The sequence below is a fragment of the Trachurus trachurus genome (assembly GCF_905171665.1).
Source record: "Trachurus trachurus genome assembly, chromosome: 12".
Taxonomy (NCBI): Eukaryota; Metazoa; Chordata; class Actinopteri; order Carangiformes; family Carangidae; genus Trachurus; species Trachurus trachurus.
The window spans coordinates 24,229,473-24,246,094 of record NC_139908.1 but is presented as its reverse complement, the minus strand read 5'-3'; the positions used below and the strand labels follow the sequence as shown (position 1 = coordinate 24,246,094).

At 42.7% G+C, this 16,622-nt stretch overlaps 1 protein-coding gene across 1 annotated transcript in view; it reads right to left on the bottom strand.

The window, feature by feature from the left end:
* Positions 1-6,385: 6,385 nt before the first annotated feature.
* The window catches only part of whrna (whirlin a), a gene marked incomplete at its 5' end in the record, with an annotated part of 162,336 nt that continues 152,099 nt past the window's right edge, over positions 6,386-16,622 (bottom strand). Inside the window, 3 exons of the mRNA XM_083984146.1 lie at positions 6,386-7,217; positions 13,440-13,562; positions 16,263-16,429. Of these exons, the coding sequence (XP_083840272.1) occupies positions 7,035-7,217; positions 13,440-13,562; positions 16,263-16,429 (473 nt within the window). The 3' untranslated portion in view covers positions 6,386-7,034. The remainder of the gene's footprint in view (positions 7,218-13,439; positions 13,563-16,262; positions 16,430-16,622) is intronic.

Genomic DNA, 16,622 nt, shown 5'->3' with positions numbered 1-16,622 from the left:
GAACACAGAACCTCTTTACCCACTTTACCGCTACTCATGTAGAACAAAACAAAACAAAAAACTTCCAAAATAAAAGCAGACAGCCTATTAGTTTTGTGCAGTTATCTTTATTGAAAAATTAAACACACTTTCTGTATAAACAGCATGTCATTGTACAACACTCCTCATTAAAATGTGCAGGAAGCAGGCGAAAGGTGGATGGAGTGAATGAATGACAGGAGAGCAAAAGCAAAAAGGAGGCAGCTGAAGAGCATAGCAGGGAAATGAACACCAACCAAAATGAACTTGTGCAGCTAATAAAGCAGGAGGCACACTCAGTGAAACAAATAAACATGATCAATAGAGTTAACGGCGGCGTTGGCTGCTCTGTGTCTGACCTTTGCAGGAAAGCCGTGGTTCACGGTGTAGGGGAGGTGTGGGGGGGCAAACCGTCGCGCCTTGTTGCAAGCACAAGTCAATGTCTGAGCTGTCCTGTCTCCTGTTGGAGCCAAGGCCAGCACCTCTGTGTCTCGGCGCCTGATTAATGAGACTGTCAGCAGCTTCCATCGCTTCCCTCCATCATCCCTCCCTCCTGGATGGCCCTTTAATATCAGGTCAAAGAGGGGGCCGAGCCACTATCGACACATGTCTATATAACGCGGTCATACTGGAGTTCAGTCACAGGAAGTTTCCGTGACAAGGACGAACAACTCTGCTGTTAAAACATGTTTTATGAATGTCTAAAACCAATGAATGCAGGGTTCATGTAATAACGACTGACTGGTCATTCCATCGCCATTCTCACGCTTCACCTTCTCTGAGACATGTTTGTATGTATCTGTATTTCACCTGAGCAGGGAGCCAGCAGCAGGGAGGGGGGCAATGTCTTGCTAAAGGGAACTTTGGCATTTAGGACATATGGAGATGTCGAAGAGACAGAGTCAGTGATTTCCAGGTCGCTGGAAAATATTCACCGCGCTAGACGTCATGTTAATAAAGGGATGAAATAATGAGTTAGAAAATTATAACTGTCAGTGAAAAACATCTACAAACCTCAGCTTCTCATATCTCATAGCTTTGTTACTATTGAAGAGCTCAACTTTGGTACTGTCCTAAATACTATATATATGTATATTATTATATGTACTGTATATTCCAAGCATTTTCTGGAAATGTGCTTTTCTTCTTGATGACAAAGTTTGGAAAATAAATCCTGATTCACCAGATTTTCATTTATTTATTTAGGCAAAGCTCTTCTGTTGCTGCTTTTGTTTAGACGATAATGTTTTCTTTTGTTAAAGGATTAGGTTATTATACAAATTCCATAAAAAAAAAAAGACCAAAGTCAACAACAAATACATCTCACTAATAAGTTTACAAGTGTTTCCAATGCCTGGTATATCTTATTCCTCAGCGGCACAGAGCTCCATTATTAACAACACATCACTGGCACACTGGTTCATACCATGTGGGCAAACATGGTGACATCCCTGGTTCAAGTCCTGGCCAGCCAGTCCTTTAACCACATGTCTCTCTCTCCCTCTGCTCTCTTCACTCTCACATACTGTAAAGGCAGACAAACTGCTCCACACACACTGTACCCAGTACAGTTTAACATCCCCATCCTTACTGATAGAGCACTTCACTGTCACACCCCGACTATAGCCTACTTTGTTACTCCACTCTCATCTATCAACATTAAAATATGTGGAGCTTGTTGTTCAGAAAAGCTAGTAGCTTGACTGTCTAAGGTCTACTTCTGTGTATTGTTGTTTTACTTGTTTTATTGTCTTATTTTTATCTGCCACATTTGAGGTTGGCTGTCTTGTACAGGACTTTGAGACTTTTGTCTGAGAAGATTGGTATATAAATAAATTCTCCCAAAAAGAACACATAAAAAAACAAAAACAAGTTACAATATTGTTGGTTTTGGTCTATTTTTATGGGATTTGTTGACAATAACACATACACAAAACCACACCAGCCTTGACTTTAATGAAAAAAGGCTTTTGTGGAAAAACATATTTATATTTCTCTAAGTTGGGTATTAAGAATTCTTTTTCTCAGCAAGAGCATTGTACTGTTAGACCTGCCCTGCCCGCGGCCAAGCATTTGGACTAAGTCCAAAGGATTTATAAAAACCTTCAGTTTATTTGAACGGTTTGGACAAGAAAATGAAATTCAGATCAGATTTGGGGCCTGTCGTCACTGGATAGATATACACCAGTTTTATCTCTGCCGACGGACATTCTCCTCTTTTCCTCTCTCCCTGTCTCCTCTTGTCTCTGTGACGGGACGTCTCACGCGTGATGTTTAAATGCTCGACTCAGAAAACAAAGGCCTTCGTCTGTTTGGCTGCGATTAGCTTAGCGAGTATTTCCATTGAGAGGATGCACTCTAGCTCTCATCTGCCTGTATGTTTCTTTATCCTCCAATCTATATAATTGTGTCTTCTTACAGGAACACTCACACACACACACACACACACACACACACACACACACACACACACACACACACACACACACACACACACACACGGATGCATCCTGAATTTTAAGTTTGTTGATGGTGACTGCAGTCGATATTGTTTGTATCATTTATGAACACAGTTTACATTCGTCCTAATAGTATTAATGGATGCACTCAACCGCCTCAGAAATCTAAACAGACTCGAACTATTTGCATTTATAAATGAGATTTTCCATCTTTCCCCTCAATATAAACTGGTGCTGCAGTTCCATGCAGCAGCTGCCTGTGTTCTCATCAGCCTGTGGACACGTTAAAGCAGATATCAGCTTCACGGCCGTTTCGGCTAATGCTGCGTTCAAGGCAGACTTTTGAAACCGTAAGTTACAGCTTCAAGTCACAACTACGACTTGGTAGCGTTCCAGGTAACCCGTAGCTCGTGTTTTTACCATCCTGTTGTCTGTGAAAGTTCCCTATAACGGCCACTCGTAACTTCCGACCCGTGAACTCGTACCAGATCGAACTGGTATGACTTCACAGGAAGGAAAAACACAAAGTACGAGTTTCTTTGAACGCACCATGAGTTAGCAGCCCCCGCCCTTGTCAGGCATCAATTGGTCCTCGTGCTACGTCACCACATTCACGCGCATCCCTTGGCTGCACACACAGCCCTTCATGCCGTTCTCTCTCCTCATTGGATAACACTTGTATCCCACAAGGAAAATTTTCTCCTCGGGTTACAGCAGAGCAGAGTGACGGAGAGACTCGTGTTTAGGCTGAAATACTTCATGTAAGTGATTGCTGACGGAAAATAGGACTATTTAGGACTTATATTAACAAAAACATTCCACTGATATCTGCTTTAATGGACATCAGCCACAAAAACGCTGCATAAAGCCTGCAGCAGGATTAACAGTTACTGGTAAAGCCTTACCTGTTACAATTTTATTATGATTTACAGCCCTGTGTTGTCTGTTTCTCTTATCTTGATTTACTGTTTCAGTCGTGTCGTGTCACTGGTTTTATGTGGACTGTCTTATAACTCCCTGTTCCATGAGGCAGAAAGAAATTTATGTATTCATGAAACTCAGCGGCCACCTGAACTATATCCCCTCCTGTGGTAAAGTTCCCTTCTACTGCTGCATGTTGGCCATAGTTAGTATGTAAAATGTTTCTCTACACTTTAGGTCTTTGTTAGGGATGCACTGAAACAGTGAGTTACTGGATTCTTCAGTATCTTTATCTTAAGAATGAATCAAATACGTGTGAACAGATGAGGCCACACACATCTCTGGTCTTTCAGCATAACTGTAAGATTTGAGGTGTGTTTAGAGAGAAACTACCAAAATGTATGTTAGCTGTAAGCTAGCTAGTGGCCACCAGACACCAACAATGTGATGTGGGTGATAATGTTCCTCTGTTTGTGTTCAGTTCAGCCTGTAACTGATGGAAGAACTCATCAGATACTCTGATTGTTTCTCATATTTCCCTCCGGTCTATCTCTGTTTTCCTTTTGTTGTTATATGTTTATCGAGTGTGTTTATCCCATACAGTAGAGCCCTGGGATACACACAAAGTTTTTTTTGCTTTAAGTCGAAGTACTTTTAACTTTCAATTTTGTTTTGTGTTGTGTCTGAAACTGACAAGTCGGTCTCAGGCCTCTCATCAACCCCACTGCCTGCAGTAAACCACCCACTGTACACTATTATGTGCCCAGCACCAAACAACAGACAGACCAAACTTACAGCTAACTGGTGAAAAAGAACAATTAGTGGCTAAAAAGCCAGATAGTTTTCTCACAAACTGGTGAAGACCAAACCTGAGCTAAAAGGAGGATGAAGATTGGATTAACTTTCATCGACTGAAGTCAGACAAGGTTAGAGTTGTGTACAAAATCTACTTACTTGTCTTAAAAAAAAAGTTGGTAATTTTTTTCTATCATCTTACTGTTAAAAAAAATCAAAGATTGGTTCAAAAAATATATCTTAGACATCTTATAATTGGGCAGTACGGGTACAAGCATAGTGGACATGAGTATGACCTTTAAAGAAGTCTATCAGTGCATCCCTGACATTGCTTTTTATTCATTAAAAGGTGGCATTTTGAAGGTACACAGGAGGGAGAGGTTGTAAAAACAAAGCATGGACATGTTGTTCTCCTCTGTGTTGTCACTGGAAAGACTCAAGAGTGTTTGAAAGCAATTTCTCACAGAACTGTTCTGTTCGCATTCGTCAAACAGCCCAGACTACTGCTTCAGTTTGTGCGTGAGTCTCATTCCCTTGATGACATTTACATCTATCTTTATTTGCTGTCTCCTTGTTTTGAGCATATTTCCTCTCTTTGCATTCATTAAATTGCAGATGGGCACACACCACTCACATTAAACACATAAATAACACACATCCGTGCTTAGATTAATTACTCCAATTACTTCATATTTCTGCCTGCAGCCTAATGTGAGTCTCTGGAGTGACACATGGAGGATTGTGCTCTACATCCTGCCCATGCCTGCACTCTTCCTGAGAGGAAGCAAATCATCTCCTCACCAACAATCACTTCTCATTTGTTACTTGACTCACTCTCTCATTCTTATTCTGTCTCTCTCTCTCTCGCTCCATCTCTCCCTCTACCTGATTGCTTATCTCCTAATTGCTTTTCTATAAATGGATGAATTGTGTGTGTGTGCACACATGTTCCACGCGTGAGCATGTGTGGAAGAGTCTTTCTAAAATCTTTGGCAGTGTCGTCCTCTAAATGTCTCATTACTTCCCACTTGGGTGTAATTGCTGCACCGAGCACAGCTTCAGTAAGCCCCCCAGGGTGAATATAATTAAAAACTATAAAATTACAAAATAAAATCATCAATTGTTATGCAGCTGGGTGAGCAGCAGGAGGAATTCTGAGTGGTCTGAGGGAGCAAGCAAGGGGCTTTATCTGCACTGTGAGAACTTCCACATAAACTCTGGCCAACTCTGAAAACAGATCTTTGATCTTTGATTCTGACACCAAAACTGTTTTAAAAGTGACTGAATGTGAACATGACAGCCTTGTCTGAAGTGTGCAAACCCCAACTCCTTTAAATTTGACTTAATTAAACTTAATTTTAGTGCTGGAAATAGCCTTTCATTGTATGAATTCCTTCCTTCATGCAGTTCATATGTCAGTAGCAGGATCCTTCTTTCATGTACTGGACTCAGATCACCTTTGCATCAGTGAGGGATTCACAGGATGATGCACAAATGTAATCTGCCATTATTCTTATGTTGATATCAGCCTCACTGTTACTGAATCTTTAGTACTTCCTGCCTCTGCTTCACATTCACCCGGCCAAACACAGGGTGGGGCTTTTATTGTGAAACAGTCAGTGTATTTGCCACAGAAGGTAAACATGACTGTCCACTGAAAATGTGTCTTCTAAACAAGGCGATGATCATTTGTTGTCAGTGGGTTCGGTTTTAACTATTGCTGGGAGTGCTTTAAGAAGAAGGAGCGAGCACAGTGAGCAGCTCGATGAGGAGCTGCAGGCAGCAGGCTGCATCCATCCAACTCCTCAGCAGGGCTAACAGCTCTTTCTACTGCGGCCTGCTGCTGTCTGGAAAACTATGATGCAGACATGTTTTGCTTGCCAAGGGAAATAGAAAAGAGAAGCAAAATTGTCAAATTCATCTGGCTCAGTGTGGACATAGTGATACAGATACACATGGGGAGGGGAGGGGGAAAGTAAATAGGGAAAAAAGGGAATGATGAGCATTTTGCCTAAGCGCCATATGAAAGGTTCAGTCATTCACATATACTGTTTTTCCTAATCATACAAGTATGAGTGTGTGATGAGTGTTTTTGTGAGCCGGACACGAATCATATATCCGTTTCATTTCCGTGAGAAGGTGATAATGTGCAGTTGGGCCAATAGCATCGCTGTAAAATGTGTAGAGTCCAATATCGCCAGAAAGCCTGAATCATCATCATCATCATCAGCATCATTTTGGAAATATATTAATATATGTTGATGATGCAACAGAGGTTACGGGTTTTTATAGTTCATATAGAGTATCTTTATGTGTACAGTATATATGCATCTGTATCTACATTTGTTCATTTTTACATATAGAAATCTGAGCTCGTAAAGAGCCAGAGTCAGTCTTCCATGTGCAGCTGTCTCTCAGATAGAAGCAAAGAAAGAACGAAAAATCAACTGACCATGGGCCGTGGGCGCGCTACGAGAAGTTCCAGTGGTTTTTCAAATGGTTGCAAATCCACAAATCTTAACACTGAGAGAACAAAGAAGATGAACAGGTTTCACTATTTTTCCATTGTAGTGCATAAGGTCTCACAGTGGGGAGGTAACACGTTGAGGAGAATCCTGAACAAAGTCCACAGTGGAGATAATACCTTACAAATTTCACGTGTCCATATTCATGGGGTTTGATGGGAGACAGGCTCAGAGATCAGGTGGTGGTGTGTTTATGTCTATCTAAAAGAGTTGTGCCATTTCAATCAGAACAGACGCTCCTCTCTCCGTCTCCTGCCGCTGCTCTTGACTTGGCCTTCGCTGCTCTCGTGATCGTCCTCTCTCCTCCTCCTCTCAGCTATAGCGCCACGTTGAACTCCGTCACCAGGAAGTCTACGTGGTCCCTCTCTTTGGTCTTGAAGGCCTCGGCGATGAGGCGTGCAGCGTCCCTGTGCTCGCGGCCCCTCAGGGAAACCCCGTTCACCTCCAGGATCACCTGACCCACCTTCAGCTGGCCACAGTTATGAGCTGAACCGCCCCTCTGGAAAACAGAACCAGACAGAGAAGGATGAGGTGCAGTTTAGAAGAGCTTGACTGCTCTAATGCTATAATATAATAAATTGTATTATATTGCAATTTTATCTTTAACATTATTTCTCTTTTATTAGTAATATTCTTATGTTTTTTCTTATTCTAAATGTTCTTTCATCTTTTCAAAGTGCTACACAGACAGAGAACCCATTTGATTCACCAGTTTCCTCAGATTTAGAGACGTTTCTTGAACACAAGTGAAGCTGATGAGGTGTTCAGGTCTGCACAGGTCATGTGCGGATGGTGTGAAAACACTCATCAAGTAAAGCGATGGCGACTTCTCTTTATGCAGAAGCTCTACAATCTGAAATCCCTATTTTTGCTCTCAGGTGATATTTTTGTGAATGTACTGTAGATTTCAAACCGTTACAAATGGAGCAGAACAGGCAGCCTGATGCAGACATGTGGAGCTGTTGTTTATACTCACAATCACATCTCACAAATGTGCGCCTACTCATGAACAGGTGGGATTCATTAAAGCTGAAATGAGCAACTTGCTAAATCGGGCTTGGACCATCCGTCCGTACGAGGCTGAGGACCGGCTTTGGGATAAAAATAAGAAAATGTCCTTGCATGAGTAAAACTGCTGTAATGATCAGCACATCAAAGCCAAGAGGGAAAAAAACAAAGAACAAAAGAGAGAGAAGCCACAGCAGAGCCACCAGAATAACAAAAAAAAAACACAGTCTCATCAAATACAACACCAGCATCATATAGACACTATTATTTCTGGTATTACTTTGCAGCTCACTGAATATTTCCATAGCAGCGGGACAGGAAAATCTTTGCTGGGTCTGGAGATGTCATCAAAAAAAGCGAAGTGTGGGGCTTTTACAATGTTGGGTTTGTGTTTCTCTCGGAGGAAAAAACAAAAAAGCTTTTGTCTGTGATCAAATGCAGTCATCACTGTGAAAACTCTCAAAGGTAAAAACCAATCACTACATCAAAGGCCTGGGACTATCTGCAGCTCAGGAGTAGGCCGTCCTGTCAGGAGACGTCCTCCCTCTCTCCCCGTCAAGAGCTAACAAAGACTTTGACAAAGGTTTTGAGATCCCTGCTTTTGTTTCTATTACACCCACTGAAATGAAGTCGCCACAGTGACCCAACTAAACTTTAAATATTCTGCCATAAATGCAATGGGTACTTCATTCGCATACAACACGCAGACACACACACACACACACACCTCTGCAGTCTGGCCCTCAGAGGCAGTAAATGTATGCAGCCTCATGTCTTTACAAAGGAGTGTGTGATCAACAAAATGAAACGCTCTCTCCTGACCTGCCGACTCCCCACTGCCGCAGTCACATCCTCACACATTTCATCTGTTATCAGAAAAAATGTTGACATCCTGGTAGATATTCAGAAACACATGAGGTCTCAGGTCTCACTTCTTAAGTCTCAGCTCCTTTGGCAGCGACATCAGACGAGTCCTGACAGAACCAGTACATCTCTACCCGAGCAGCCCCAGACTGTCATCAGTTTCATCATCCTCAGACACAGCCTGAGCTGCTGCTGCTGCACTGAAGGGGTTAAATTCTGTGTGAGGACCACTCTGCTCGAGACGACTCGTCTCACAAAGCACAACCATGTCCTATTTGTTCTCTCTTGTCTGTTCACATCCCCAGAGGACGACGACTGGAAGTGAAGAAGTCACGGCTGCTGTCTTTCCTCGTCTCCAGTCTGAAGTGGAAATCACACATTTTTAATCACTGACTGACTTCCATTACACGTTTATTCTCAACGTCTCAGCAGTGAAAGATTTACGTGATCAAGTGTTGTGCTTCTCCACGTTGAGAAGCAAAATGTAATGACCTCTGCAGACCTCTCAGTGTTGCACAGAGCCACTGCAGACCTCTGGGAGGAGTGGTTGCAGCTTGGGCGAGGATTCTGCTCTCTCATTTCAAACCAAGTGAGCGTGGCACTTTGTTGGTGGCTGGTTTGTGATTGGCTGCCCAGCCCCCTGAGCAAGCACTTTCTCTTTTGTGAACAAAGGAAACCTCTAATGTCAAAGTGGCCTCAAACATACAGCAGCTGATAAAGCGCCTGACATTTGTCAGAGGTGGGGACCTCTGACAAAGAGACCAAATTGGAGCCAAAATGATAATTTATATTAACATTTTGGCAAATAATCCCTATGGTTTTAGGAGTAGGTTGATTACCTTTAATTGTCAGTGCAAGCTATTTTTTAGAATGGCGGAGCAGAGCCGTGAGCTGCTCAGAGCTACGCCACGGAGGCTAATGGGATTTCTTGGTTTCCCTCATCAAACTCATCAAATAATACAAAATCCAACAACTGCAAAACGCTCTGGTGCAGGTCACAACTTGTCCACGAGAGCATTTTGGAGTTATTGTATTGTGTATTTGATGAGTTTGATGAGGGAAACTAAGAAATCCCATTAGCCTCCGTAGCACCGCTGCCTGCATCGCCTCCTTTCCTGCTGTTAAACCGGCCTGGACTCACTGCTCATGAACTAGTCTGCCATCTACTACTCCCATTAAGCTGGCCTGCTCTCCCTGCCTTTCCTGCCCACCAGAAGCTGCCTTCATCAGCTCTCATTAACTGACCGATTCCATTTCCATGTTTTTCCATATTCCGTGTTGTCTGTATACAACATCTATTGCATAACTGCCCGTCCTGGGTGAGGGATTCCTCCTCTGTTGCTCACCCTGAGGTTTCTCACACTGTTTTTTTTTTCCTGTTAAGGGTTTTCTTAAGAGCTTTTCCTCAGTCGATGTGAGGGTCTAAGGTCAGAGGATGTTGTTATGATGCTATCTAAAGCCCTTTGAGACGGTTTGTAAAAATGGGCTATACAAATAAACTTGCCTTGCCCAATGCGAGCAACAGCAGCTTTGTAAGTCCATAAACTATCAGAACAGTGTGCCTGCCAGCACCTTGTAGAGTTGGGCCACCACCGAGTGACCATAAAAATAAACCAAGACTGTTTAAAGAACAAATCTATTAAAAAACAAATCACAAATTCCACTTCCACGAAATCAGTTTCCTCGGTGTCATGTTGTCCTTGTGCCTCTGACAGCTGATGTCTTTACAGCTACCACGGCTGAAGTGTCCTCCACAACAGGAAAGCATCGTTATTTAGTGAGCCCGCAACAGTTACCCCGAGCCAGAGCAGCAGTCTGTCGTCACGGTGGGATGATGGCAGCGATAACAGCCTGTCGCCTCCAGAGGGGTGATGGGGACTGATAACAGCTGGCTGGCTAGCGGTGGCTTACTCATCTGCACTTCATCCCCTGCAGCTGCGATTGAGGCGTCCTGAGGAGACGGCCCTTGTGCCGACAGGGAGAGGGAATAGAGAAGCCAGGGGTTTGCTGTACCTCTGTGATCACTTCCAATACAGCACCGGGGCAGTCTTGTTGAAGGCCCGGGCTTTGATGTGATGCCACAGTCTGTCCCGTGGATAGAGCAGTTGCTCGTCTGAAAGCCGGGAACAAAACCAACTTTTTCTTTTTTCCCCCCGAGCAGATTTATCATCCTGATGTTCGGTTCCTGACTGCTGAGGTTGCATGCCTTGCTCAAGGGCCTAATAACATTGAGTTAGCTCTCCCCAGGTGACACAGCAAAGTCTGAACTGCACGCTTTCCCACCTTGGAAGCTGAACATGCAGAAAGTCTCCCTCTATTTCTGGACCAAGTGACCTCAAGGCTGCCATGTTATTAATGTCTTTAAATAACCGTGAAGCGATCCAGTGTTATTGTTCAGGGATGTAGCAGTGGTGTCATGTAACCTGTGGCTGTGTGTGGCTTGTGATCGATTGCTTCGGTTTGGGTCTCTATACACCACAAGATCAAGTTCAATCAAATCTGTGAAATTAAAAATAATGTGGATTACTTAACATTTCAGCCAGCTCTACTTCTGTTGTAAATTGATTTATTTCTGTTAAACTGAATTAATGAAATGAGTTAACCTTATTTCAAGATCTCTGTCCATGAAATTCAATGCCAGAAGGGGAAAGTTGTGTGAAAGCACTCATTCCAATCCAGTTATCAACTGCAATCAGCTACGACGTTTAGCGTTCAGTATTTCAGATAATCCCGAGCTGCACACGTTTCCTGATGAGTACATAACAGGGTGGCCCCCTGAATAAATGCATACACATATGTCTGTTCAAAGATGTGAACAGACATACGGAGAACCTGTAGCTTGTTATCTCTTTAATCCGTATACTCTCACCACATTTGTTTTTGTCTCAGTATTGCACTCAAGTGAAAGAGACGGCACCTGACAGATCTGAGAACGGCACTTTTCTTTAATGTTTTTCATCTTCAAGTTTGGGATTTTCCTCTTCATTAAAGAGCTGCCGCTTTGTGATCTCTGAGTGAATGGAGCTGGGCCACTGAGCCACAGACAATTATCCAGGAAAGAGAAGCTCTCATATAAAATGATCCAAGTTTTGGAGACAAAAACAGAAACATATGGCGGAAAAAAAAAACTTTAAAAAGGGAGTAAAACTGGGTCCTGCATTTGTGGAAAAAGAGTGGTTTGTGATTAAGACACATTTGTTGACATGGTTCCCAAATCAGCTCCTCCCACAGTAACCTTCTCACCTCCTACACAGCCATCAAACCACTCAAGCACTGCACCGAGCCAACACCTGGCCCCTCCTCTGCTTAGTAACAACCTCTCACTCCTTTTGCATCCTTCACTTACACTTGCCCTCCTTTCTTTCAGTACACTCTTTGATTTTGAATGTGCTGATTTCCAATCCTTTCATCCCTCCCTTTGCAATCAGCAAGCCTTTTCTATTTCAATCACCTCCTCTGTGTAGTCGGAGGCTGAGTGACAGCTTTGAACAGTGTGTGGACTACAGTCTGTAGCTGCCCACTGCTCTGCTCTATAAATTGTATCTCTCTGCTTCTCTGTGGTTAGGAAATTATTAGTGGTACAGGTAGTCATGAGCTAATGAAAGGCTTTGTTGACTTGAAAATTACCATGGGATGCAGACAAATGCACATATGCTTACCATTTTTAAATATAAACATGCTGCAAACGTACTATCCACATTTCTATTCAGCTTCATCATTAAATCAATCACTCATATACATCTGAATTGAGTGTAAGCTTTTTATAAAATGTACTATCTAATCTCCTAGGTGTTGCAGCTGACATTGCTTTCTGCCTCCTCAGACATCAACACAAACACATTATACCAACTGCTTCATAGTGAAAAAAAAAAATAACTGCAGCAAACTGCCACAGACTCCCGACAGTCAAGCCTTTTCATGGCGGCCATTAATGTAGTAATCATCTTTGTAAGAGCCCCAGCAAGGACAAAATTAGCAGGAGTCTCAGTGTGAGTTCAGCTGCAGTGTGAATCCAAATAAAGCCTTAAATGACATCAAACCCCACCTGGAAGGTGGGTGAGTAGTTTCATTGCAGGGGATGAAAAAGACACAAACACACGGCCAACAATACCAAGGACAAAATCACAAAAAATGGGGCAGACTTAAAAGGACAACGAAGAGTTTTTTGTTTTTTTTTGTTATAAAAGAGTCTCATATTAACGTGGATGAATCTATATTACCCACTTGTTAATGGGCCCATTTTCGATAAATATATCATTTTGTCTTTATTGTTATTTTGATATTATTATTTAGTGGTTGGCTCGCCTAGCATTTCCTAGTTTTGGTTTCGTGGACGCTGCCTGGATCGCTGTTTATGGTCGGAACTACGACGGTATCTGATCGTCTTTGAACTCCCGACTTTCATTCTTGATTAATGACTTGGCAAATGTTTTCGCTTTTGTCCGTCTTGCGCTGGTCTAAGAATTTCACCGTCCACGCGGAGGCTCATGGGAAATGTTGTGTGAAAACACTTCGCTTTTCAAAACTCCTTGTTGTCCCTTTAATTATGCTATACAAGTTTCTGTTACATAGCCAGTGTTAGTAGTAATAGCTGTGTAGAAGAAATGTACAAACTTCAAAATTTACCCCTTTAATCACACATCAAATGCCAAGAAAACCCCAGCTTTAATACTATTTCTTTGACCTTTCTTCTACTTAAGTTAGCATGCTAACCAGCTAGCTCTGGCCTGGATGGCTGAATCTGTAGGCAAAGGTGATAGCTGTTAATGCTAACACTGGCTATGTAGCAAGAGCAAAACCTATAGTTATCTTTAATATTGATTGTTATTGTTTTGTTCACCTGACTCACCTGTATTGTGACAATCCGTGGCAGCGGCTGGCGGGTGTTGGCTCCGCCTTCAATGGCAATACCCAGGGTGCCGGCACTCTTCGCCACCCTCACTAGCGTAGAGGTGGGCTCCAACAGGCCCGGCTACATAAGAAGAACATTATTAATTCATATTCATGAACCAAATCTATTCATGACATTACACAGCTCTTCTTTTGTCTACCTCTGCTTTTTATGCCCCTTTTTTTGTCTTTATTTATCCAAGTTAGAGCTTCACTGTCTCTGGGCACACACGCTCAATAGTTTCCCCAGTGGATTTACACATTAATAGAGGGCAGGCCTCTTTATCCTCCATTCTTGAGCCTCTACTTCAGCTCTGCTAAAGCTTCTGTCCCACTGGTTTCTGTAACACAGGGGGGGCTTTCTCATCTGTATGTTTGTCCATATTGCAAGATAAATGCCAGTGGTGGTCTAGGTGTTAAGATGCATAGCCTATAACTGCAGCATGCTCAGTCTGATTCCAGACGTGGACATTTCTTTGTTGCATGCCATACCTTCCTCTCTCCCTCTGTGCCCCTTGTTTTCTGTCACAGTTTATCCGTTTGCTATTCGCTAACCTTGTCTGTCTGTCATATGGAGCTGGCAGGTGGTGCACGGGGGATTTATGTGAGTGTGTTTGCTTCAAACAGCTGCCCTCTGCTCCTGAAAATAGTAGATGTGCTCTAAAGCCAAAACTACAGTATGAACTTCAGCCCCTTTTGTTAACTTTTTCAATTCTGCAAATATGTCGCTATTACTGACCCATAATGACATTACAATCATATTACTTGTTATTTAGATAAATTAGAGAAGCTTCTGTAAAGATGAACTCCTACAGATGTTTATTTATCTTGGAATATGGATGTAAAACTCCTGGAACGTGTTCAGCTTCCCAGGAACTTTGTGAGACAACACAGTCAATTACAGGCAACAGAAGTTAGTGGGAACCAGGCGGCAGAAGGGACTGGGGGACTAACAGTGATGCTCTACCTCACCTTCACTCCAGCCTTCCATAAAACACAATATTTAGGGTTATTTTCTTTCATGACTCTGGGCAACATTTATATACCTGCCCACAGCAGCAACTGAATGAGGAGGATGGGGGGGTTATATTGAGGTTTAAACAAATGTTCTCTTTTTGATCAGCACGCTATTTCACTGTTCTCAGCAGCAGCTTGACACAGCGGAACAGGAACAAACAGGAGGTAAATGCTTTGCTCTTTAGCAATAAAAGATAGCTCTTTATGATACAAAGTCCACTCAGCCCTCACATTTCCTGCCTGTAGTAACTCTGAGGTAAAACAGCCCTTACATCATAAACGATCTGGCTACTCCCATCCACACTTGTTATTTTTTCCATCAATCAATAGAACCAGAGAGCGATTTGAAACTTTCATTAAGCAACACCGCAGCGACTGATGAAATAAATGATGGAGCATGTGACTGAATGCATGACATGAGTGATAAATAAAGAAATGAGCGGAACAAAGGAAACAAGTCTGTGTGAGCAAACAGAGGGAGGAGAGAAGAGACCATGGTTAGAATTGATTGAGCCCGATTTCTGGAGGAGGATCGGCAATAACACACATTGATTTATCAACTTGTACAAGACTCGTGGTTTATTTTCAGCTCACTTACCCACACACAGACACACAAACACACACACATTCATGCACACGTTTGCATTGCTGTCTTTATGAGGACCCATTGACATAATGCATTCCAAAGTCCCTACACCTAATCTCAACCATCACAACTAAATATCTAACCTAAACCCTTAGATTAATTGTCTTAATTGGTGCTCACACACATGTAATATGCAGTGAATAGATGTCACCCAGATTAAGTCAAAAACTGTGACAAAATTCAGTGTAAAAACACTTCAGTGGTCATCATCCTGGCCATGTAGCAGAGGGGAGGGGCTGCCAGTTTATTGTCAAACTTGTGAAACAGGTGAACGCAGAAGGAAGACACGTCATCAGCAGTGATGGTGGCCCAATTTCAATGTCACATGACACAAGGAACAGGTACAGGAAAAGAAAACGCTCATTTTGAAGTCAAGTGAGTGAAGCAGCCAGCAGGTGGGTAAACAATCACAGCACACTACACTTAACAACAACCCAACACTACCATCCTGAAATGAACACACTATGACAGTCTGTAGTGTCTGAGTGTACTGACTGAAGTGTCCATTTGAGTCCAAACGCTCAAGGCCTCACACCTTTGATGCACCACAGACCCACAAGTATCAGCTTCCAGACGTAATAAATATAGTGCAACAAGGACACACATGTTGTATACTACTACACTTGTGTGAATCCACCGTGATTTAACAATGCGTTATCTAGCTTCAAACTCTAAATATACCCTCAAAATTCAAAGCAGGTCTGAACCCTCAGAGAGCCCTTCAGCCAGAGTGAGGCTCAGACATGATATCATCACTTTTGAAATCTGTCTTTATTTCCCAAAATGTCCTCATTCTCAAAAAATGTCCCTACTTTTAAAAAATCTACGAATTTCTCAGAAAGGTCTTCAATTATCCAAATTGCTACCTCATTTTTAAACGCCCTCAATTTCCAAAAAGGTCTTAAATTTCCAAGTGTTACCACCATCTAAAAGTGTCTTCATTTTTCAGAGTCTCACCTTTCACATTTTTTGTTCTTACTCTTCAGACATGTGGCTCTCAAACTTTAATTAGTCCTCACAAAGACAGAAATACAACACTGCACACTTCTCTCATTCCCTGCAGTTAAACTGTTCATCCAGTCATCCGTCATTCACAGCCCATTCTGATACACCCCTCACCGGTTTGGAGGGGTTGTCCCCCCCGCCCCCCTGGGTGTCTCGGGGGAGGCGAGTGCGTGAGGAATGAGGGCTGCTGTCTTTGCTGACGTGTCCTGACTCAGCTATGTCCACCCCACTGTCCTCACTGAGGGTCTGGCCGCTGTCTGACAGCTGAGACAGGGCACCACCTGGGGGGGAGGGGGGGAGGGGACAGGCAGACATGATGTCAGGGACTCTCACACATTGCAGATGATGTGTCGCCTTTAAGTTTTACTGTGTGTAAGCAATCACAACACTTTGTCATTGGTTTAACAGCGATAGAGATTTCGATTTTTTTTCTGAAAATAAATAAATAAATACATTTAGGACTGAACACAGGAT